The sequence below is a fragment of the Pipra filicauda genome, unplaced genomic scaffold, assembly GCF_003945595.2.
Source record: "Pipra filicauda isolate LSUMZ 115617 unplaced genomic scaffold, ASM394559v2 scaffold347_size1265977_pilon, whole genome shotgun sequence".
NCBI lineage: Eukaryota > Metazoa > Chordata > Aves > Passeriformes > Pipridae > Pipra > Pipra filicauda.
In genome coordinates this window covers 1,046,097-1,068,359 of record NW_024104473.1, presented here as the reverse complement: position 1 = coordinate 1,068,359, position 22,263 = coordinate 1,046,097, and the positions used below count along the sequence as shown (strand labels likewise).

Below are 22,263 nucleotides of genomic sequence, written 5' to 3'. Positions count from 1 at the left end.
AGGAGGTAGAATGGGTGTCTAGAGCTGACCTGCCCAGGAAGCTGCCAATTTGTGCCTTTTTTACTTTGCTCCCGTGACTCTGGGTGCAGGGGAGGTACTGACCGAAGAACCACCAGGGCACTCCAATGAAGCAGCAGGAAATCCAGGCTTGCCATCAAGGAGGTGGATTTCAAGGGGGATTCTGGTTCACTGAGAATAGTTTCTTTGAGATTTCAGCACAATAATAGCTGTTTTCAAAGGCCAAACAAGCACAGTGAAGTCATTGAGGTGGAAGGAAATGTCAGGTGTCTCCTGTCTCAGTATGGAGCAGATGTGGTCTGACATTTTCCCTTCCTGTGTGTTTGCTAACTGCAAATATTACCGAGACTGATTTATTAACCATAATGGCTATTTGCACTTGCTATGCCATAAACTCATGTAAAAGCTCACTCAGGAATGACATGTTACTGCAGATAGTCTGTACTGCTCATCAGCCCGGACATCAAACATTTTCCTTACCGGGGTGATGGGAGGTGCTGGATGAACCCGTCTGCCAGAGGCTTTTGTGCCTTTTTGGTGGTATTTTGCTGTATACCTCAAGGTCCTGTTTCTTGGCTGGGGTAGCCCTTGACTACAGCGGTCTGTCAGACAAGAACTTGGCTCCTAAAAGCTTCAGCCCTTACTTTTTTAACAATCTGCACTGCAAATCTTCAGTTTAAGCACTCCTAACTGTGGCCATGCAACTACAGAGCCTGCAACTGCTGTAGTAATACCCTGAGCATCAGAGCCAGCTTAGTCTGCATTTGTGAGAGCCCTGCAAGTGCGTGTGTGTGCAGTGACAGGAGCGAGGCGGGATTCACCCAGCTCCCCTGTGGCTGAGCAGCGGGAACACTCCGGCTGCCGTGTCACACTGCCGCAGACACACCGCTCCCTTCCTCTTTATCCGGACCCCCACCTCCCGGAGTTCCCTGCCTTCATTTATTTTAGGCTGGGGACTGTTTTTAGGCTGTCCAGAACCACGGATATCAAAGCTGTTACCTTCATACTCAGAAGGCAGGAGAGATAAATACATAGGGAAGAGCCGGGACTGTGCCTGTGCCATCCTATTTTTGCGGACAATTGGAATTATATCCTTTTCTGTATTGTCTCAACAAGAGACTAATTAGTCAGCAAGCTTGAGCTCCTGGAGGATAATTAAGCTTTATAACTGTGGGTTCTCTTTGGTTGATGAGAAAGAGAAGACAGTACCCTCAGAGCCCAAGAATGCTGCTCTGCAGCTACTGTGCTGTACCTCATAATTGATCTATTGTTTCAACAGCAGATAATTCCTCATTTCCTCATAATTATCTCTTTTTACTGCCTCACACTGTATCCTGATATTAGCTGTAATCACTGATAATTTACCCCGAAGCCAATCAGAATCTGCAAAGCAAAATATTGGCCTTGGTGAGCACTTAGGCTTTCAGACAAAATTCCCTTTTGTTGTTGTCAAGAGGAATCAAGCCATTGTAGTCAGACATTTTTTGGAAGTGGGTGTTGAACTGGGTATAAACTTGTTTGGTTTTATTGCTGTTCATTGATGTTAACGACCGACTACTGCCGAAAGACAAAAAGAGCTGCTGCTGAGTCCTGTCTCTGTGTTTTTGCCCACAGAGGCATTGTATTTATTTGGTTTCAGGGGATTATATTACTCAAAAGGTGGTGCATGATGCTTTCAGTTCCGAATGCCTGTTGGCCCTCGCCTGTAGAGAGTTGGCTTTTATGAGCTTGAAAGCCTCTGGCCCTATTTTATGAAATTACTGCTCACTCTCATACTTTGTGAGCTTGCTTTTCCTTGGAGTGACTTCCTTCAAGTTACTGTTGATTTCTACCTAGTTATATTGGTGGTGGGAGAAGTGAATCATGCTCTGCCTGTGTTGCTTTTAGGAGACTGGCAGTGAGACATTACATAATGCCAGGTTTGGTTTGCCCCTTTTTTTTCTTTCCTTTTAAAGCCTTCCTGCTCTGCTTTCAGCAGTTGCTGCCTGAAGAACAGCGAGCTGCTCTCAGTATACGTGTCACCCCAAGTCCTTTGTTCACCAGCCCCATCACTCCCATAGTACCTGCACTGCCATACCTGCTTTGAAGCCCTCTGTAAAATTTTGGTCAGGCATTCCAATGGCAGGGATACCTTTGCCTGGCTTGGCAGGGCGGATCCTGTCGCTCCCAAGCAGGTGCTGCACCACAAGCAGGATTCTGTGGTTGTAGAACCTCAAACCCTTTCACCGAGACTGGTTCTGCAGCCAACTGCTGGCCAGCACTGAGGAGAACATCACTAGGGCCTAAGAAGCCTTTGTCTGCCTCCCCTGGATCTCCATAGTCATTTGAATCACTGCTGCAATCACACACCATCTTCCTAGAGGTCTGGCCTGGTTTAGGGGCAGGTAGCCCATACTTTTTGCCCAAATGCACAGGTGGCTCCCCTTTAACAAGAGTGGTGAGCCTCTTTTGTTGTTAAAAGCCTTTAGGTGGGGCACGAACTTTCCTTTTAGTGCCAGAAATCACCTGCTTCCACCCTTTCCCTTCTCCAGACACTTACGTGCTCCTTGAGGATGGAAGTGGACACTGCCTGCTTCTGTATTGCAAAGGGGGGCTGAGGCTCTCCCGGCTGCTGAGTCCCAGACAAGGTCCCATCCATCTCCCATAAAGCTCCTCTGCTGTTCTTGTGCAGCCTGCTTGCTTGCTTCCTCCTAAAAACTCTTCACTCGGCGCCACGGCTCCTGCAAGACAAAAAATCCTCTGCAAGGGAGAGGCCAAACTGCCCCACGGTGTGCCACACCAAACCTGAGACTGGTTATACTGGAACAGGCCTACCTGAGTCCCTCCTTCCTTCGTCACAACCTGCAAAAAGCAGTGGTGCCTCGAGTTGCCCCTTATATAGCCCTTGCCCAGGTGCTGCTGCCAGGGTGCCTCACCCTCCCTGATTAGGGGGCAGCTGGTGATACTCTTTAGGAGCTGCTATGGCTCCCTCAGGCCCATGGCCTGGTGGCTCTTCAACAGCAGCACCCTCAAGTTTCTCAGAGGGGTTCCCAGGTGTTCCCTTCTAATCCTGGATGTTGTCCCCAAAAGAGCCAGAGGGTCCCAAAGCAGAACCCAGAGGCTGCTATGTAAACCTTGGTCGGTCATCACTGGGAGCTGTGCTCGTGGTGTACAGACAGCTTGGTACAGGGCCAGCCATGGCTTTCTTGGATTTATTTAGGTTGAAAAAAACCCATAACAATGGGGATCATTTCAGCAAACGCTCATGTTTCTTTGCTTTATTCCTGTCTGGTGCTTCAGTTCTGGACAAGGAGGTGGCACCACCTGTTCAGCATGTGACCACTAATTGTCCCCGCCCTTGATGTGACACCCCAGTGCACACAGTAAAGGCTCACATTCCTGACCTGGCAGCAGGGCTGTTCCCAAGCCTTGGGATCTGCTGCCGAACAATAGCAGGGCCCATTCCTACCAAAATCAGTCTTTTGGCTGATTTTAATAAGCATTGTGAAGAGTTTACATTTTCCTTTGATTTTTTGGTTCAAATAAACCAAAATCTCGCAGCAGAACTCATTAAAATGTATTGAGTTTCAGCCCCTCTTTGCATCAAACACATCCGTTGTGCAGCTGGAGCTGCTCTCCCAGGGCTGCATTCCGGCTTTACCTTTTATCCACAGTGTGCTCGATGTGTTTCCACACGCTGCCCCAGAAGGGAGGGAGCTGTGATTCAAACAGCTTGTTTGCATCACTCCGGAGCTGTGGCACGGAGCATTTAAGCCATTACTGACCAAAGGCCTTTCTGGGCAAAGGCTGCTTGAATGGACTCATCTTGGCAGTTGTTAGGCAAAAAGCAAATGCAGACCTCCTCCCCCTCCCCTGGCATTTCCAAACAGAGCCGTTAGAACAGGGAGTAGTTCGGGCATGGGTCTGGAATCGTGCCCATCCTGCCAGGAGGGAAGAATGGTGACATTGTCTGAAAGTTCAGTCAGGAGTTCATCTTCTACCTTGTTTTTTAAAAGGCCCTACTTTGGAAAATACCATTTTAGCTTCCCTTAAACAGCAAACCCCTGGTGTCAGTCACGAGGCTGGTGGAACAAAGTAAAGCAAAGGTTTGTTAAAACTGGTCCAGTTTGTGGTGGAGCCCTTTCCAGAGAGCTCCTGCTCCTCCTTCCTTGCTGCTAAATGGACCCTGGGATTTCTCTTTCAAAATAGACTTAAAACTCCTCCCTTCCCTCCCATCAAAACATTGCTCTGCCTTCTCTTTTTGCTGTTGCCGACCCGTGGTTTTAGCTGGCAGGTTCCTTTAAGATGTTTGGAAAAAATCATCCGTTTGGAAAACCAGCACTAAAATGAGGTCAGCTTTATTTGCACTCCCAGGAAAAATCTGGTTGGAGGAAAAGAAGTGGCGAGCATATGATGTACGTGAGCGACGCTGCCAAACTATCTCACAGGCTTGCCTTTGTAGCAGGCTGTGGGAGTGAGCTCGGGGTGAGTCACACAGACAAGTGGCAAGGGCCCTCTCCAGCTCCCAGCCTCCATGAAATTACCTCTTCCCGAATTTAGGCTTAGGCACAGCTCAGCCGTGCTGCTGGCTGAAGGTGCAGTATCCCCCGCGGGCTCCTTTAGGTCTGACACTGACACATTCCAGGCTGCTTCACTGCAGGGCGAGGAAAGAGTTAAGCTGAGAGAAAGCCCCGGGTACTAAAATTAACATCCATCCCAGCCCCCCGCCCACAGCTTTGAAATTTCTAATCACAACTTGCAGTTAGAGGATTTCTTCTAGCAGTAGGTTTGGATCCTTTGAAATCACAGATGGCTGGCTGGAGCTCCGAGGAATTCAGTCTCCTCCTCTCTTCCTTCTGCTTTGCCTTCCCCCCCGCCGCCCAGAAAAATCTGTTTGCAGGTCATCTGTAAGATTTTATTGTTGCTTGCTGCAGCTGAAGCAGATTTGGCTGCTCGTCCTGACAAAGGTCTGCAGAAATCGGTGGTTGAGCTCTACTGGAATTACCCCTCCTGTTCAAAATGCCCACCTGGACCGAGGTTGTTAATGTTTCCAAACTGAGCTGTGTTAAAAAAGCAAACAAACAACCTCCCCAAACAAACAAAACACAACCCACAATCAAGCCCAAAGAGGTTTCCCTTACTGCCCTGGATGTATTGGCACAGCTGAATTGCAGCTGAAGGCAGGAAGATCAGGAACTGTGTTAGGAGCTTGTTCTGCCAGTGAATGTTCCTGTGACTGCATCCTTTGTCTGCAGGAGGCACTTTTTATTGTCAGTGCAAGTGATTACAAAGCCTAAAAATAAAAAAAAACCTCCTATTTTGCATCCTACACAAATGCATCCCCAAAACCATGAAGTGTTTCTGTCCAGAGAGCCGTCTGCCCCAATTCCCCCAGAAACTGCTTTTGAAACCATAGCCTGCAGAACTTTGCAGCCTAAAATTTCTCCTGGGGAAACTGAAAAGTGTTTCTTTTAGTAAAGTTAGCTATAAACGTGGACCAAAGAGAGATCTTTATGAGGTGGGTCACATTCTATGGACCAAGTCGGGCTGTTTTTAATGGATAAGCAGGTGATTTTTAATGGCTCTCACAAGTTAAAACCTCACACCAAAGTTTTGACTCTCAAATTTCAGTGCAAGATCTGACCTGCAGCTTGTGACTTCTCAGGAGACGTCAAAGCCGGTGCCTTGCCTTGGCTCACTTCTCCTTTATTTACTTCCAAACTGCTCTTTAAGGGGTTTCAGCGGAGCCACTTGACCTTCCAGTGAAGATTAAGAAACCATAGGCACTGTGTGAGCAGTGGTTTAAAAACTCCCAAAGTGACCAAAGGAGAAAAAAAAAAAGGCCAAACAAAAAGCCACCACCGTGGAGCTAAAGTTTAATTTTGAATCAGTGAAACAGAAGCAGAAAGCTGGGGTGAGTTAGTTCATGGTGGCTGTCCCAGCTTGGGCAGCTCCTCCAGCTGTGGGCTCAGAAAAACGAGGGAAGCTTTTGGCTGGAGCACCCTCCTGCTGTTCTCTGAGAGGTGCTGCCGCACTGACAGGGATCTGTGCTGCTGGTGTTGCTTTTCTGCACTGCCCAGGTTTTATCATCCTGCCCTGAGCAGAGAGAAGAGACTCCTGTCCCTCTGTGATCTTCACACGACTTCCCTGTGCTGGATTTTGGGAAGCTGTGCCGGCCCTCCCATTTCTCATCCTCTGGGATCCCGCTCTGCCGTGCCTCCCTTGTGTTTTGGGAAGCCTGCATACATGTGCTGGCATTTTTTCCAAATGGCATGCATGTATCTGATGGAGAGCTGTGTAAATGGAGATGCAAACTGGATTCAGCCTGGGGGTGCTTGGCCGGTTGCCTGGCCCTGCTCTCTGTGCTGGAAAAGTCTGTGCACCGCTCTTGCTCCAAGGGAAACTTTCAAGCACGTCAGTCCTCTTCTTTTTTCCCTTACAAAGGTTATGAGGCCTCAGCCCTCAATTGAATTACGTCCCTAGTTCAGAAAGGAAAGGTTATTTTCCCCTCTCTTTTCCCCTCGGCAGCTCAAGAGGAGCTGGCAGCGCTGCTCACTGCTATGTCAGGGTGCTCCAGGAACACCCTGAGCTCTCTGCTGGGGCCACTGACTGGCCCAGGCAGCACAGGGACAACCTCCAGAGGGATCAGGATGACTAAAAGTGCTTTTCTGGGCTCAGAGGCCTCTGAAACCCGTTTGTGTTGTAAATACAGTGGGAATGTTTGCCAGTCACCGCAGAAAAAAGCAGTGCCTGAGGATGCTCACTTTGGCCTGAAATTTTTCCTGTTTTCTCCAGTGGTGGCTAATTACTCTCTTCCTGCAAAACCAAGAAAAGACTATCAATATTTTATATTAGGAGACATGGTTGGGCTAAATATAGCTCCTGCTTTTTTCCTAATGAGCGTGCAGCCAGGAGCTCCTGGTCTCCTCGCTCTCAGTGCTCAGCACTGGGCCCGGCTTTGGCCTCTGTGCTGGCTTGGCTGAGCTGTGGCTCTGGTCCTGACCTGGTCCTGTTTCTCCAGGCACATATTTCACCTGGTGCAGCTCTCGGCTCTTCTCCAGGTGTGTCCTGAGAGGCTGTAGCTGACTGGTGGATGTGACCCAGGTAGCGTTACCGGGGATGTAGCAGCTGGCGACCTGCAGGCTCAGTTAAATAATAAATAAATAGGTAAATCACCCATCTTCTTCCCTGCACAGGCCTGGAGAAACCCCTTTTTGGGGCTCTGGACTTGAAAGGTGGGAAGGGTCCCCCAGCTCCGCCCCTCTCTGCCGAAGGGAACAACATATTTCACCTGTTCCTTGTAATTTGAACTGCTCTTTTCCATCAGTGCCATGCTCATTTCCCAAGGCTTTACCCCTCCTTTGGAAGTGCTGGTGGCTTTGGAGGCAGTGGGGGATCTGGCCTTTGGGAACCTGCCCAGCTCACAGGAAAACCTGTGGTGTCTGATGGGAGGATAATGAGATGCTCATGAAGCCCCGGAGGGAAGGAGCTGAGGGAGGCTGTGAATGTGCAGCCCTGTTTCCCCTTGGCCCCATTTACAGTGAGTGTCCTCGGGATCAGCCCCAGGTTTAAAAAAAAAATGCAGAAATGACTAAATGCGCATAAATAACGTGAGGTTGGAGGTTCTGGAGTTTCGCTTCCCCAGGCAGAGTATCCCCCTGGGCAAGGGAGGAACTTCTAATAGGGATTTTTCAGCCCACACTGGCCCTTTGGGGGTTGGTGGGAGGTGATTGTGAGACACACTGCAGACCTTCTGGAGCCCTGCTCAGGAATCCTGGATTCAAGGTGTTCCCTCTAGCTGGAAAACCTTGTGTCGTTCAATTGATGCCTGGAAACCTTGTGTAGGGGTATGGCTACCCAGTACAGCCTCTCCCTTGTTCATGGAGAAGCATTTGTTTTATAAAAATCTAAAATAAAAGGAGTTGTTTTTCAGGACTGAGGGCCTTGACGTTTATTTGCCACTTAAAACCTGATGGGCTTTAAGTGGTACTGGATGTGGTTTTATACCTGGTGCAGGATATGTGAATGAAGAACAATATTTGTTCCTTATCAGTCTTTAAGGTTTCCCTTAGCTCTGGGAAAGCACCTTGAATCTTCATTTGTACAGAGCTTGCTGAAATCCCCTCTGTATTTGCTGTGCAGCTCCTCCCTCTCTCATGGATTTGCCAGCAGCCTCTCCCACCTCTCAGTGCTGAGGTGGGAGAGCTCTTGCAGAAAACCTCAGTGTGACAGGAATCTGCAGCCCACAGAGGGATTGGAGACCTGTGGGTGATTTTGGCCCAGCTTTGTCCAAATCTGAGCCACCTGGGTTGGGTTTCCGTGGGCAGGTTTGCCAAGCAGCGATCCCTGCGTGTCCCAGATGAGCCTGTTCTGTTTCCTGCAGCTGTAGTCCCCTTTGTGCTGCCTTTGGCTCAGTGTTTCATCAGGCTGTCTTTGGTTTTGCAGGTAGCTGTATCCAGCTGGGTGGCAGGTGGATCCAAGGGTTACCATGAAGTTTTCAGGACCCCTGGAGAGCCAGAGGTTGTCTCTCCTTCTGGAGACGGCAATCTCTAGGGAAGCTCAAATGTGGAAAGCACATGTGCCGAAAATTCAGCCCAATCAGGTAATATCTCTTCTTCACATCATTGATCTCAGCAAAGGCAGGAGGCTGTCCTGGGTGTGTTGGTATGGGAACAACTGGAGGTGTTTTCAGGAGGGGTTACCTTTACCTGGGGAATTGGTCTCTCCAGGGAGGGATTCCCCCTTTATTTGAGGGGCACACCTGCCCCCGGGGGTGCAGAACACCCTGCGCAGCACACAGTGGTACACCTCTGAAAGCACATACAGACATTATCTTAATTGTCTCAATTAAATTAATTTTACAAAGTGTGTGGTTTATTAGTGCCCATTTCTACTGGGCACCAACTTCGCAACAGTTCTTAAAAGCAGCTCCATTTCTTGGACTAGTTCATTAATAACAGTGTTGATCTGACTTGGGAAAGGCACGGCTCCAGGAAGAACCCCACTGACTCCAGCAGGGCTATTTATGGAGCAGGGTCTAAGCTCGTGTCAAGGGAACCAGAGCCAGGCGCTGGCCTGTTCCAGTTAGGAATGTTCTCATAGGACTGGAGGAAAATTCGGAGTGGAAGGGACCGCAGGGGCTCCGTAGTCCAAGCCCCTGCTCGACTTGTGCAGCAGGGAGGTTGGAGCAGGCTGCTCACGGCCTCACCCAGCCTGAGCTGGGCCTGTGCTCCTTTGGAAGGAGGTGCGTGTCTCACATGTGCACCCAGAAGCAGCTCTGCGCTCCACAGAGTTCTGTTCAAAACAAACTGTGAAATGTGAGGATGGTTCTCACAGGGTTTCTGCTCCTTCGGTGCTGGGTTGGGCTGAAATAACCACACTAAGGACTCGGATCCCGTCTTGCTGTTGTTACGCCACAGGAAACGTTCATACAGGTAGGTCAGCTGTTGTCAGAGCTAATCCCTGTGCTGTTTGTTTTTTCTGTCTGGCAAACAAGAAACTGCTGCTGTTGGGTAGGAGCATATACATTTTTAAGGGCCTCAGTATTAGTTTTGTTTAATCCACATTGTGGTTTCCAAATGAGTGACGTGGTTGTCAGAGGTGTGAAGCATATGTAGCTGTGGCTGTCTTGGGGCACATACAGTTTAAGCCTCTGGCTTATGGTAAACCAGGCTGTCACTCCCTGCTGGCAGTATTCCTGGGGTGATTATAATGTAGGGAGATAAGATTAGAGGATAAGAGAGTGTAACCACACCAGAGTCATGGGGGAAGATTTCACAGGGACAAGGCACTTGGTGAAGGTGGCTCAGAAACCACCACCTACCTGCCTTAGGCAGACCTCGCAGCAATCCCTGTTCTGTGCTTGTCCCCAAGGGTTTCTGCTCCTGGAATTGCCACCCCCAAAACTCTGTTGTCTTAGTGTCACCTTTTTCTTCCTGTTTTCCCCCGTGTCCGTTCAGACATGGACATAAGTGCTGTGCTACTGAATGTTTTCTGGCAGCGAGGAATCACTAAATTGGAGCGAGAGCTCCGTGTGTGTGAGCTGTAGGAAGGTCAGATGGAGAGGAAGCACAGGCACTGCTGCTGCTGGGGGGGAATCCAGACTTGCGAGGCCACGGGGCAGCTGAGAACACTGGGGGGAATCACAGGATTCTCTCTGTTCCTGTGGTTCACGACACCCAGCTTTTCCAACTGTCCCGTGTGCCCCCGGCGTTCATTTTGGCGATGGTGCTCAGTGTGAATTACCCCATTTTCTGTAAGGTCTGGAAGGTGGTCAGATTCCCTGACAGCCACTGCCTTCTGAAAGCAGCTGCAGCAGCCTAAAACCTCACTTGCACGACACTTGTTTATTTGCCGTGACGGTCGGGAAATGTGCAGTCTTCTGTGGATCAGATCTGGCCCCCCGCAGCGTGTGGAACTTTCCATTCCCTGCTGCGAGGGTGGGCTGGCTGCACAAAGGTTTAATGAGCTCACCTGGTTTGCCAGGGACAGACGTGAGTGCGTCTGCAGAGATCTGAACAGCCTGACTGGAGACACACCGGGGGGATTTTGCAGGAGGAAACTTTCAGTTTTGACTCTTGAGGAGACATTTTCGGTTCTAATGTTTAAAACCGGAACAAATGCAGTTTCTAAATATGTGTCAGTTGAGACCTTTGAAAGGAAGAAACAAACCCATAGTTACAGAAACAGGAAGACTTTCCATTTTTAGGACAGGGTGCAGAGTCTTTTGGGGACTTTGTTCCTGGTAGTTTAATATATGTGATTTTGTGTTTCCTTTGTACTTTTTGTCTGAAAACTCCCATCCCCTACTTTAAATGCAGGCCAGTGCTCCGGGTATGTGCAACATAGCAAAGCCAGGTCTCACAAGGGCTTTTCAGCCTGAAAAAACAGATGGGCTGAGTCTGGAACCTCCTCATGCTTCTGAATGGATTTGGTCTTTTTCTTCTTTTTTCCCTTCTGGTTTCCCCCACCACTTGAGTTATACAAGATGCAGGTGACATTCCAAAATTTTCATGGGATTAAGGCTAGAAATCAAGCTGTAAAGCCTGGTCAGAGGTTGATTTTTGCATGTTACCGAGTAACTTCGCAGCACAGGGATGCGTGAGCCAAGAGTTTTGGGGCTTTTTTTAATAGAAACAGTGTCACTTGTGTCATGCCTGCTTTCTTTCCTGTTCTGGCTCATTCCTCCTGTCTTCTCACTTCTTCTCTGGACCTCTTGAGGAGTCAGAATATCTCAGTTTATTTCCAGTCCTAATAAAGGTCACCTGCTCACTCCCCAGGAGGCCACACAGGAACAAACAGGGGAAAGGGCAAAACACCTGTCTGGGACAGCAGACATGAAGGAAAACAGTATCAGGTGAGGTGTTTTTCCTAGACAGAGCAGCAATAAAACTGAGTCATGTTTGAGTTCACAGATAATGTTTATTTTAGCCTGCATATTCCAAAAGTCTCGGGGCATTCCTAGAGGTGATCTGCACCCACGTCGTGTCCCCTGACCCTCCTATCTGGTGCAGAAGGGACACACACAGAAAGTACCTCTGCACCAGGCAAGAACTCTGGGCTTTCCAGCCCAGAGGGACTTCCTCACTTTCAGCCACCGAGTGTCTCATTGCTGCTTTTAGTTTCAATTAACTAAGGAACAGTGACCTCGCTGCTTAATTAATGTTACTGTGCTGCATTTTCTTACTTTTATTCTGAGGGTGGCACAGGGACACCTCCAAGGGAGGGGAGTAGAGCCCGATACTTCGTGTGGAAGCAGGAGCAGCAGCAGGGCTTGTGGGTGCAGGGGGGACCAGGTCCCACTGCTGTCTGTCTCTTTTACACTGGGCTCGCTCAACCTTCCCTGCTCTGTCTGTGTGTGCGAGGGAATTCCCCCCTGCCTCCTGCTCCCTCATTTGGAGTAGACCCTTTCTGTAGGATGATGTTGAAAAGAGCTGGAGACTCACCTCCTTTCCTTTGCTTCTTCAGGTAGTTCTTAAGGAGTCAGTTTAATTTTGGAGCCTTCCTTGTGCTGCACATACACCGAGCTGAGGGTGTTTGCAGTTGTTCCTTCCCATCACAGGGCTATGGGGCTTTAGGGTCATTTGGTTTAATTTTACATCTTACACACGCTTAGGGTTTGGGTCAAGAACCATTTCCCTTCCAGGGAAGCACAGCACAGGCCTTACAGGCACCGAGTGTGTAGTTTGTGTTACTGCCTTGCTGGTAAAGATCACTCTGGGGCTGAACTGGGGCCTTTTGGCCTCAGGGCAGATCTCAGGAGGGCTGAGGATGAGAGGCATTCTTACCCTTCCCACCCGTGCTGTTTTTAGGAGAAGGCCTAACCTTTTGCTTTGGCAGGCACAGGGAAAACAGCGCCGAGCCAGGGCAGACACTGCCAGGAGCCGTGGAAGCCGATGCCCGTTTCTGCCGGATCTAGCAGGAATGGGATTTTCCAGGGATGGAAGGGGCAGGGCTGTGGTGGTGTTGAAATGCCCCCATGCTGCTGAGGCAGGGCCCTCCCTCCCCAGGCGGAAGCGCCACAGGTGCCATTTTCACCCCCTCCTCAGCCCATTTTTCTCCACAGGTACACCCTCAGTCCCTGTTCTGTGTCCAGAACAGCTTTAGCGGAGCATTTAATAAACTCTCCTGCTGTGTGGTGTGTTCATTGTGCTCCCAGCACACCCCTTGAAGTGGCATTCCTGGGAGGAGTGCAGGGCACTGCTGGCAGCGAGTGTCCTGCCCCTGGGGGGGCTCACGTTTCACCCTGAAACTGCATCAACAGTTTTAGAAACAACCATATTTCTTGGAATTGAGAAAATGGCAGGTACTTTTTATTGAAGTGTTGAGTGGCAGCTGAGAGCAGAGGCCCATCTCGATCACCAGACAGTTCTGGTGACACCAGGGCACCATCAGGGCTTGGGACAGAATGGTAGGCAGGCCCTTGTTCTCCTCAGGGCACCCCTGGTACAGCAGCACTGGGACTGGTGTACTTTTCCCAAGGGAACTGGGGGACACGTGTGAGCAGCAGTCACCAGCTGTGCCCCTGCTGTCCCACAGCCCAGAATCCAGCCCTGTGGCTGGAGCCCTGCCACCTTCCCCACCCCTTCTGTGCCACCAGGAAGGGAGCTCAGTGCAGAGTAAAGATGTCACACTGCCAGTAACATGGCAAGGGGTGACACGTGTTCCCAGGGAGGCCCCTCTGCGATTACAGCTCTGCCTTCACCTGGGCTGGACTCCAAGGCAGGAGGGGCAGCAAGCCCTGGTAGAAAGCAAGTTACTCTCCGTGGAAGGTACACAGTAGGTGTTTGGGTGGTAGACAGAGCCTGAAGTATTGGGTTTGCATCTCTGTGGGGTGGTTTTATTTTAAATTTCTGCTGCTTCACTCTCCTGGTGTTGCTGGGAGGGCAGTAGCAACCCAGCTGTTTGTGCTTCTGGATACATCCTTGCTAATCGTCCCCAATAATCCCCACTGGAGTGAGACCAGACAGTTCCTTGGATGATGTGAAAGGCTCTGGAAAAACTGTAAATATTTCTGAACTCGGTCACACAGAAGGATTTGATGTCAATGGCTGAGCTGTACATGTGGTTGAAATTTAGCTGTTGTCCAAACAGATCAATGGGGAGGACAGGGGCCAAAAACTTAAACCGAACACCAAAGCCAAAGCGCAGGTGAAACTGTACCTGCTCCACCCCAGTTCCCAGTTAACTGAGCCACTAAAAGCTTTTTGTACACTCTTGGCAATTTTCTTTATTTTAACATACATTGAGCTAAAAAATCTCCAGAATTTGAAGAAAAAAATAAACCTTTCCTCTCAAAACTCCAACTGGGTCCCTCCCCTCTGGGCTGGTTTTGTTCCAGCGGGGCATTCCTGTGCATCCACATGGTTCTGAGGAGGTTAAAAAAATAATAAACCTCTGGGAGCTAAGCTGGAGCTGAGCCTGTCAGTGTATGAGAAACTACAAGACATCCTTCTTCTTATCCCCACTGTACAGTGACACTGGAGGGAGGTTTGGGGTTGCTATAAGGAAAGCTTGCTCTTCCAGGGCAGGTTTTTGGGATGAGGTAAGTAATGTGGGAACAAAGTGGTGATTGAGGCTGGCTCGAGGCTCCTCTTGCCAAAGAAGGCTTTGTTCCCGTGCAGAGAGACTCCTGCAGAGGTAAAACCTTTGGTGTTTTGGGACTTGCTCAGCCCGTGTATAGGAACAGTTTGTTTTTCTCTCCCCCAGGATGTAGCCATTTCTCCAAGGCAGAGGGATGAGGTCATCCAGTGGCTGGCCAAGCTCAAGTACCAGTTCCACCTTTACCCAGAAACGCTCGCCCTGGCCATCAGCCTCCTGGACAGGTTTTTAGCTGCAGTAAAGGTAAATATTTGTGGATTCTTAAACTGGAATAGATTCCTACCCCCCACTCAGCTGTTGGTGTGTGCAGTCCGACGGAAACTCTTCCTTCCCCCCTGGTGCTCACACCCCTTCCTTGCTCCCCGTGGATAGGCTGGCACCTGCTGCTCCCGAGCCTCATCTGGGGTGGGCTCTGAGATACCAAGAGCCCAGTCTCACCCTGAACAGACTCAGAAGGTAAAGGCAGTGCCCACGAACTGTTAAAACAGCTACAACCCGAGGCGCAGCGCCCTCGGACACAAGTGTTGGGAAGGTCTCTGCTCACCTCGATTTCACAGGTGTTTTAACTACATTCACCTCATGTGTTCCACTCGGATTGCCAGGAGCACCTACTAGCAGGGAACCAGCTGGGAGAAAAAGTCTGAGATTTGGGCCTGGCAAGTAGGCTGGTGCAGGGAAATGAGAAAAAAAAAGGAGGGGAAAGAATATAGAGCCAGAGGCCACTGTTGTTCTGGGAGCAGTTCCCTGCCTGCCTGCTCTACAGCTGGGCTGATGGACTTGCAGCTTTTGGCTGATGTCCAGTGGGTGTGAAGGAGACAGGGAAGCACACACAGGTGCAGGCTTCTGTGTGACACGTGTCCCCTCCTGTGGTGCTGAACCCACAGCCTATTCCCCAACAGGAGAACAGAGGAACCCCCTTGTTTTTAAGGCTGTTCCACCATAGAAACTGCTTAAAAAGGGGGTAAAAAACAGCACTTGGGCTCCTTGCAAGTGAGACCTGCTGTTCCTCTGGCCCTTTGAGTTACCTGGGCTGTGGCTTTGTACCTGCCCAGTGACTGAACAAACTCTGCTCCAGCCTGGAATCCCTGGCCTGGAGCTGTGAGGTCAGGCTTTGGGAAGTTCATTTCTTACCGTGTTTGCTCAGCTACCATTCTGTGCTTGGCAAATCCCTCTCTTACCTGCACGTGTCTCATCTCACCATGAGCACGTTGGGTAGGCTGTATCCCTTAGGAAAGGGAAGCAGGAACATGCATTCCCAGCCTGTGCCCTTGCACTCCAACGTGACTGAGTTTGGTAGAACACAAGTGACATCATTCATTAACCCACTCTTTAAACATTAATAAATATTGCTCATGTTTTCATACGAGCCACGGAAGGTCTTATTTTTAAGGAGATCCCAAAGTAACTGATTTACTGAAATGCTGAGATGGGAAAGATTTAAGTCCCTCAGCAGCCAATGCCCTCGAGGACAGTTTTTCTTTCAATAAGTTGGAGCAGCCAAGGAGCGTGTACAGAAAGCATGGGAATACAAGTCAGGAGCCCTCTGTGTGCTTGAGGCAGCGAGCAGGGATTGGGAAAGGGGCTTAGCCTGCATGAGCATCAGGGCTCTGTGCTCCTTCCCCCAGCTCTCCTCTCCCATAAAGCTCTCATTCCTCTGATGCAGCTCAACTCCTGTTTATCAGGTGCTTTCCCATCCCCAGGAACACAGTCTGGGATTGCTGGGACTGGCTGTGACCCACAGCCAGCAGTCTTGGTGTGTGTCACTGCACAGCACTCGTTAGCCCTCAGCGGGGCCCAGTTCTGGTCCTGCCCTAAGGGATTTCATTCTCTTGGACACCTGAGTGCACAAGTACAGATTGTGAGTGGATTTTCAGGTTTGCTGCAGGATTTTCACTTACCTTTGCTTTCAGCATCTCCAGCTGTGCCAAGGTTTAGGAACAGACTCTGCCTTTCCCCGCCCCTGGCCACTGTGGAGGAGGGGACCATGTCCAGTGGTTGTTACACTGAGGGTGGGAGTGAAGCCCTTTGTAAAGACAGTCACACGGACAGAGCCCACAGACAGAACCCTCTCCCACCCAAATTTCATTTACCTTGCCTAAACCATCTCCCATGGAAGGGACTGGCTCTCCTCCACTAATCCCTGGGCCACAGGTTTGGAAGCTGTAGTGCAAAACAACTGAGTGGTGTTTTTCCAAGTTACACTTCCCTAGGCAAGACAGTCCTTCCCATTTCTGCTGCAGTGCCTGAGCCCGAGCTCTTTCCACTCCAGCGCTGCCCATTCCGATCACGGGGCTGCCAGATCAGATCTCTGCTCAGCTGATGTCACGGAGCATGGATTTGTGCTTGGCACAGCCTGCCACCGCCAGGGCACAGTTAGAGGTCAGCCTGCTGATCCACAGGGAGACCCTGGGGCTTGGGATGTCCAACCAGAAGGATCAGGGCATCGTTTCTGCATCATGCTGACACGGAGACTTCTCTGCTCTTCTGTCCTGCAGGCCCGTCCAAAGTACCTCAACTGTATTGCAATCAGCTGCTTCTTCCTCGCTGCAAAGACCATTGAGGAAGATGAGGTAACTCTGTTCTTCCTACCTTGCCATTGTCAGAGTATCTGTCCTTCCAGTCCTGCCTTTGCTTGCACACAGTGGCTGACACTTGCCAGGACAGGAATGAAGCATTTGGTAGGATTTCTATTACAATCCAATCAGTTCTTTATTTGTGTTGGCTTTTGCAGAGGATTCCAGTACTGAAGGTGTTGGCTCGGGATAGCTTCTGTGGTTGTTCTCCAGCTGAAATCCGCAGAATGGAGAAGATCATCCTGGATAAACTGAACTGGGATCTTCACATGGCAACGCCATTGGATTTCCTTCATATTGTAAGTAAGGGGCTACTGATGGTCTTTCAGGTGTCTGCCAGCGCAAATAATGTGTTGAGAAGCACCTCAACAAAAATTCTACCTGTGGGGAACAAAGACCTTGGGATGTTTGTAATTCCTCTGTACAAGCACTTTCTGAATGAAAAAGCCTTGCCAAAGAAGCCAGGCAGGTCCCACTGGAAGGGCTGCACCAAGCTTCAATGTGCTGGGTTTTTCCCCCTGGTGTGGAAATCCCTCCGAGGTTAAGCTGGAGGATGCCAGTGTGTCCGAGCCATCTCACAAGGTGTTCCTAAGGTCGGTGCCTCCAGCTGCCTCCTGTCCTTGTCTCCCCACAGTTCCATGCCATGGCAGTGTCCAGCAGGCCGCAGCTCCTGGCTCTGCTGCCCACGCTGAGCCCGTCACAGCACGTGGCAGCGCTCACCAAGCAGCTGCTGCACTGCATGGCCTGTTTCCAGCTGCTGCAGTTCAAGGGCTCCATGCTGGCACTGGCCATCGTCAGCCTGGAGCTGGAGAAGCTGCTCCCCGACTGGCTGGCTCTCATCATCGAGCTGCTCCAGAAGGCACAGGTGAGGGGCGGGGAGGGACTGCGGACACATCCTGCTCAGTGCTCCCGCCAGCCAGGGCTTTGGGATCCCTGGCTGCCAATGGCTGCCTGCTGGTACGCTTGTATGGGGATGGCTGGGCTTCTGCCTGGAGGAACAGTGTTCCATCCTGACCACATCCAGTGGGTGACAGAGGTGGGAGCCGTGTGCCCTCATGTACACAGAGTCCTGCTGCACCAGGGAGAAAATAACACACCAGCGCAAAATTCCTAGTCAGTGGTTCAGGCATTCGTTCCCAGCATACTGACAAGTACTGGAAAGGCTCTGGCAGTGAAACCCTTTAGTATCTTTTAAGCTTCTTCCTCACCACTATTCCCATGAGGTGTAAGAAGGAGCAGGGGCCTGTATCCCAGAAGGTCATCATGGTAGGGGTGCTGTATCACGTCCTGCTCCTGCATGGCTGGGTGGTGCTGTTGGAGCCCCTGCTCTCTCCCCACCATGGTGGCGATCCCACAAGGCCGGTACCTTTGCTTGTCTTCCCCCTCCAGATGGACAGCTCGCAGCTGATCCACTGCCGGGAGCTCGTGGCACATCACCTTTCCACTGTGCAGCCTTCTCTGCTGCCCAACTCTGTATATGTCTACAGTCCCCTCCAGCAGACCCTGGTGACCTGTAACAGAGGAGCGTTCCACCGCCAGCCCTCCTCTGTCCCAGGGCCGGGTCTCTCCAAGGACAACGGCCGGCCAGAAGCGCCAGTCACAGGTACAGCCGCGCTCTACCAGCGCCGTCCCGCCCCCGCCGGCGGCTGCAAACAGGCCTCCGCCAAGCGCAAGGTGGAAGAGATGGAAGTGGACGACTTCTACGACGGGATCAAGCGTCTCTACAACGAGGACCTCGCCCCGGAGGTCGTGGCCCTGGAGAACATGGGCTCTGTTTGCGGCGCCGACGTCTCGCGGCAGGAGGGCAGCGTGTCCCCTTGCCCGCCCCTGCAGCCGGTGTCTGTCATGTAGCTGCGAGTGCCACCACCCGCTCCAGGAGCCCCGCCGGACCCGGCAGCCCGTGTCCTCAGTGGGGGGAGAAAGGGCCATACCTTGTCAGGCTGAACTGAAGGGAGCCAAAAAAAAAAAAAAAAAAAAACAAAAACAAAAAAACCCCAGGAAAAAAAAATCCCAACCCCTTTTGAATTTTATTTCTTGTGCGGCTAATTATAGTTCCACTATTTAAGCACTTAAAACCACAAAAAAGTATAAAAATCTAAAAAAAGACCCAAAAACCAACCAAAAAAAAAAGTAGCAAAAACCTGTTCCTTTCTAGTGTTGTCAGTTCCACTGTTTTTCTGCTCCTGTGTGTTGTAACCCATTCTCCACATCTGAGAGCTCACATCAACCCTGCAGAGCTGTTCCAGGTTTCCCAGCCAACTAACACCTCTCTGATCCCATTCCGACCTGCTCCTCGCTCCCCTTCTGCTTGCTCTTTTTAATTCTCAGCCAGTCTTGTGCTTGACGTTCTGTCCTGCCCCACAGCTTTTTCTTTCACCCTTCTAAACAAAAAAAACCCTCTTTCCTTTTGTTAATACTTGGGTGTTTAAATGTGATAATACTGCAAAACTGGATTTAAACAAAAGGTTTTAAACAAAACCCCAAACCAGTTCTCGCAAGCTGCTCCACACTTCAGTAATGCCCACAGGAGTGTGAAGGTGCGCTGGAAGAACCCTAGGGCAGCTGGCCCTGGGGCTCTGCCTCCCACAGAGACTTCTCCAGTTACACCGGTTTGCTTCTCCCAACACAGAAAGCAGTTACTGCATTTCCTAGCACTAGAACCAAAACGGTATTTTTTTTCTTGTTTGCACCGAGAAATGTTGCACTCAGTGTAAACTTTCACCAATGCTTTACCCTCTCCATGAAGTGTAAGCTTTGAATTGTGCAGAGCCTGGTTTTGCCCACACTTTTCCCAGCACTGCTGGGTGAGGTGCCGGGGTGGCTGTGGATGCCTGAGGTTTGGAATGTGTGTCCCTGTCAGTCACAAAACCAAAACGAAAGACCCTGATCCTCGAGTTTTGTGTTCATGTAACTTCTAACCAAGAGTCAGACCTTTAAACCTGTCTCGTCCCTGTGACACCCCGTTCTCAGAACGCCCTGTCCCGACTGTACGCTCTCTCCACAGCCCTGAGGAAGGTATCGTATCTGGAGCCATTGTACTGATGAAAGCCTTCTGGTAGCAATAAAGAAAGTTGTCCTGGATTCCCAGTCTGGTGTTGTGCTTTTCATCCGAGACCTGGATCAGTTTTACCCAGATGCTGCCAGGGAGTTGCTCTGTGCCAGACAGCTGACAAAGTGCCTTAAAGTGCCTTTGGGGGTGCTGGGCAGCCCCTGGGGTGCCAGGGGAGTCACCGACATGAACTCGTTGCCTCCAGTGGTTCTGGCTTTAGCCCAGCTCTGGTGCTCCTCACTCCTGGCTCTTCCCTTTCCAGGCCAAGTGCATGGCTGGAACACTGCTCCGTCTCCCATCCTGGAGCCCATCCTGCCCTGTGCCTTCCAAGGTGCCATCTTCTCATCATGCACAGACCACCACAAGAGCCTTCCCACAGGTTCCAGCTCTTCCTGCTCGTGTCCTGAAAAACCCCTCCCCAGGCCATGTTTCTCAGAGGGGTGTGTGTCTTCCTTCCCTTCCAGCCCTTCCTGCCATCCTTATGCTATTTCCAGACCCTGACCTTCTCATCCAGTGGCTCGGTTTTCTCCAGCCAGACTGCTGTGCAGTCCTCTGGGGGTGTCAGCAGCACAGCCCCAGCAAGGCACCCTGTCAGTGCAGGAGAGCCCCAGCTCCAGTGCTCTCTGCTTCCAGCTCACCGTGTGTTGCACACCTTTTCCAGTTAACTTACGCTGGCTTCTCTCCCTCCATGTGCCGCTTCCCTCCCAGGTTGAAGGGCACGTTCCCCCCCCTTGCCCCACTGGCACATCAGCACACAGGCACTTGTGAGCATCACAGCCCAATCCCACCACAGGGTCACCGCCCAGAACCCTTCCCAGCCTCCCTGTGCTGCCTGGAGCCACACAAGCCACAGCACCGACTCAGCAAGCTCCCAGGAGGCAAAATCCTGCAGAAGCAGGACTCGGTCTCCCTCACTGCCAAGTGAGTGCTTTCCTGCTCCCAGCCCCAAACACAGGCACCCCCCAGCCCCAGTGAGTTGCAGAGAAACAGACACTTTATTTTGCTGGCACTATGCACAAACCCACGCCAATGATCTTGTGCCAGACAACTCCAAGAAAAAAGGCTCAGGCACAAACCCTGTCCCTGGTCTGTGTGATCCACCTCTGCAGTGTCCTGCTGTCCTGGCACAGGCCCTGAACATCTACGGGCAGCTCCCTGGCTGTGCTGCCTGCACTGGTATACACGTTTACAGTGCTCCGTGGCTAACGAGGTGACCTTCAGACACAGCCTTACCTTGGAAAATGAGTCATCCCAGCAAGAGCAGCTCCCCCATGTAGCAGGTCCAGCTGATTTGGAAACAACCCACAAGGCCAGAGACAAAAGCCATTTCCCACTTCCCACATTTCCTCCCCAAAAAATCCCCAGGCAACAACGTCTCCTCCAAGCTGCCCCCCCCCATCACCTTCAGTAGCTGGCTTGTACGCAGCTCTTGCTGTCGGAACACAGGGCTGGCCTGGAGTGCTGCCAGGGCTTCCCGTTTCCCACAGGAAAACCTTCCCTGATGTGCTCTTGTCTCCTCATGTTCCTGTGACCTTCCCACAAGCTTCACAGCATCCCAGTGCTCCCCACCACGGACCTGCCCAGGGTCTGCCTGCTCCAGCGGGGCCGGAAGCAGCGAGGGCAGGAGTCCAGCCCAGCACACTGGGCAGGTGAATGGTTGGCTGGAGAGGAAACCAATTCCCAGTTGCAGGCTCAGCTCCCTGTTGCCCCCTCTCCCTCATGAGCACTGGGATAACACCACTGCATTCACAAACCCCAGCATGTTACTGCTCAGTCCCCAAGCCCAGGGAGCTCCCCAGGGCACGGCAGGGACATCCCAGCAGAGCACTGCTGCTCCTTTCCAATGCCTTCAGCCCTAAACCCTCCCTTGCTGCACTGTTCCCTGCAGCCCCCCGGCTTCCCTCAGCCCCCTGAGGGTTTGCTCTGAGGATGTGAGAGCATAGATCCCCTCCAGCAGCCACACGAAAGAGTTCAGCCCAAAGCATGATTTTTAACTCAGATACCCACTCCCTCCAATGGAAGAAGTGGCTTTCCCAGCTCTGCTGGGGACACCTGGTGACAAATAACCTCTCTGAGCTGTCCTCAACAGGTTTCACGTTGCCATCCTCTCCCCACACTGGCACCTCTTCCCCAACAGCTGCAGCCACGGAGGCAGTAGCCCAAGGGCACATTGCCATCCCCTCCCCAGCCCCGGGGTGTGGGGAAACCTCCACCACCCTCTGCAGCTCAGTCTCACTGTGGACACCAGCAGGGCCTTCTGCTCCCTTCCCTCTGCCCCAGTATCCACCACCACTGGATTATGGCTGTCAGACATTTCACCTTGTTTTCCCTATGGATCTCTTCTCCCTGAGTTCGCCTTTAAAAAAAAAAACACCCCACCAATCAACCCCAAAACCTTCTGCTGACACCATCTGTCTCAACAACCTGAGGCAACAGATTCCACAAGTTTAGTACCTGCTCCTTAAAAGTTACTCCTCTGGTCTAGTTGTGACGACTTGCTGACTTAGCAGGTTGGCACCCAGCGCCATCATAACTTGGAGAGCT

The 22,263-nt window shown here is 51.2% G+C and overlaps 2 protein-coding genes across 8 annotated transcripts in view; one reads left to right on the top strand and one right to left on the bottom strand.

The window, feature by feature from the left end:
* Positions 1–19,751, top strand: part of CCNI (cyclin I) — a 22,516-nt gene extending 2,765 nt beyond the window's left edge. Inside the window, exons 2-8 of one of the 3 annotated variants that reach the window (XM_027741158.2) lie at positions 8,443–8,599; positions 14,206–14,340; positions 14,470–14,553; positions 16,593–16,667; positions 16,829–16,969; positions 17,305–17,535; positions 18,060–19,751. In XM_027741158.2, the coding sequence (XP_027596959.1) occupies positions 8,486–8,599; positions 14,206–14,340; positions 14,470–14,553; positions 16,593–16,667; positions 16,829–16,969; positions 17,305–17,535; positions 18,060–18,521 (1,242 nt within the window). In that variant the 5' untranslated portion in view covers positions 8,443–8,485 and the 3' untranslated portion in view covers positions 18,522–19,751. The remainder of the gene's footprint in view (positions 1–8,442; positions 8,600–14,205; positions 14,341–14,469; positions 14,554–16,592; positions 16,668–16,828; positions 16,970–17,304; positions 17,536–18,059) is intronic. The other 2 variants (XM_027741156.2, XM_039384351.1) reach the window with 2 other exon arrangements.
* SEPTIN11 (septin 11) overlaps positions 16,084–22,263 on the bottom strand; it is a 73,935-nt gene continuing 67,755 nt past the window's right edge. For 3 of the 5 annotated variants that reach the window (XM_027741154.2, XM_027741150.2, XM_027741151.2), the window contains one exon: positions 18,423–22,263. In XM_027741154.2, coding sequence (XP_027596955.1) covers positions 22,188–22,263 — 76 coding nt within the window. In that variant the 3' untranslated portion in view covers positions 18,423–22,187. Of the gene's footprint in view, positions 16,101–18,422 lie in introns of those variants that run through there. The other 2 variants (XM_039384350.1, XM_039384349.1) reach the window with 2 other exon arrangements.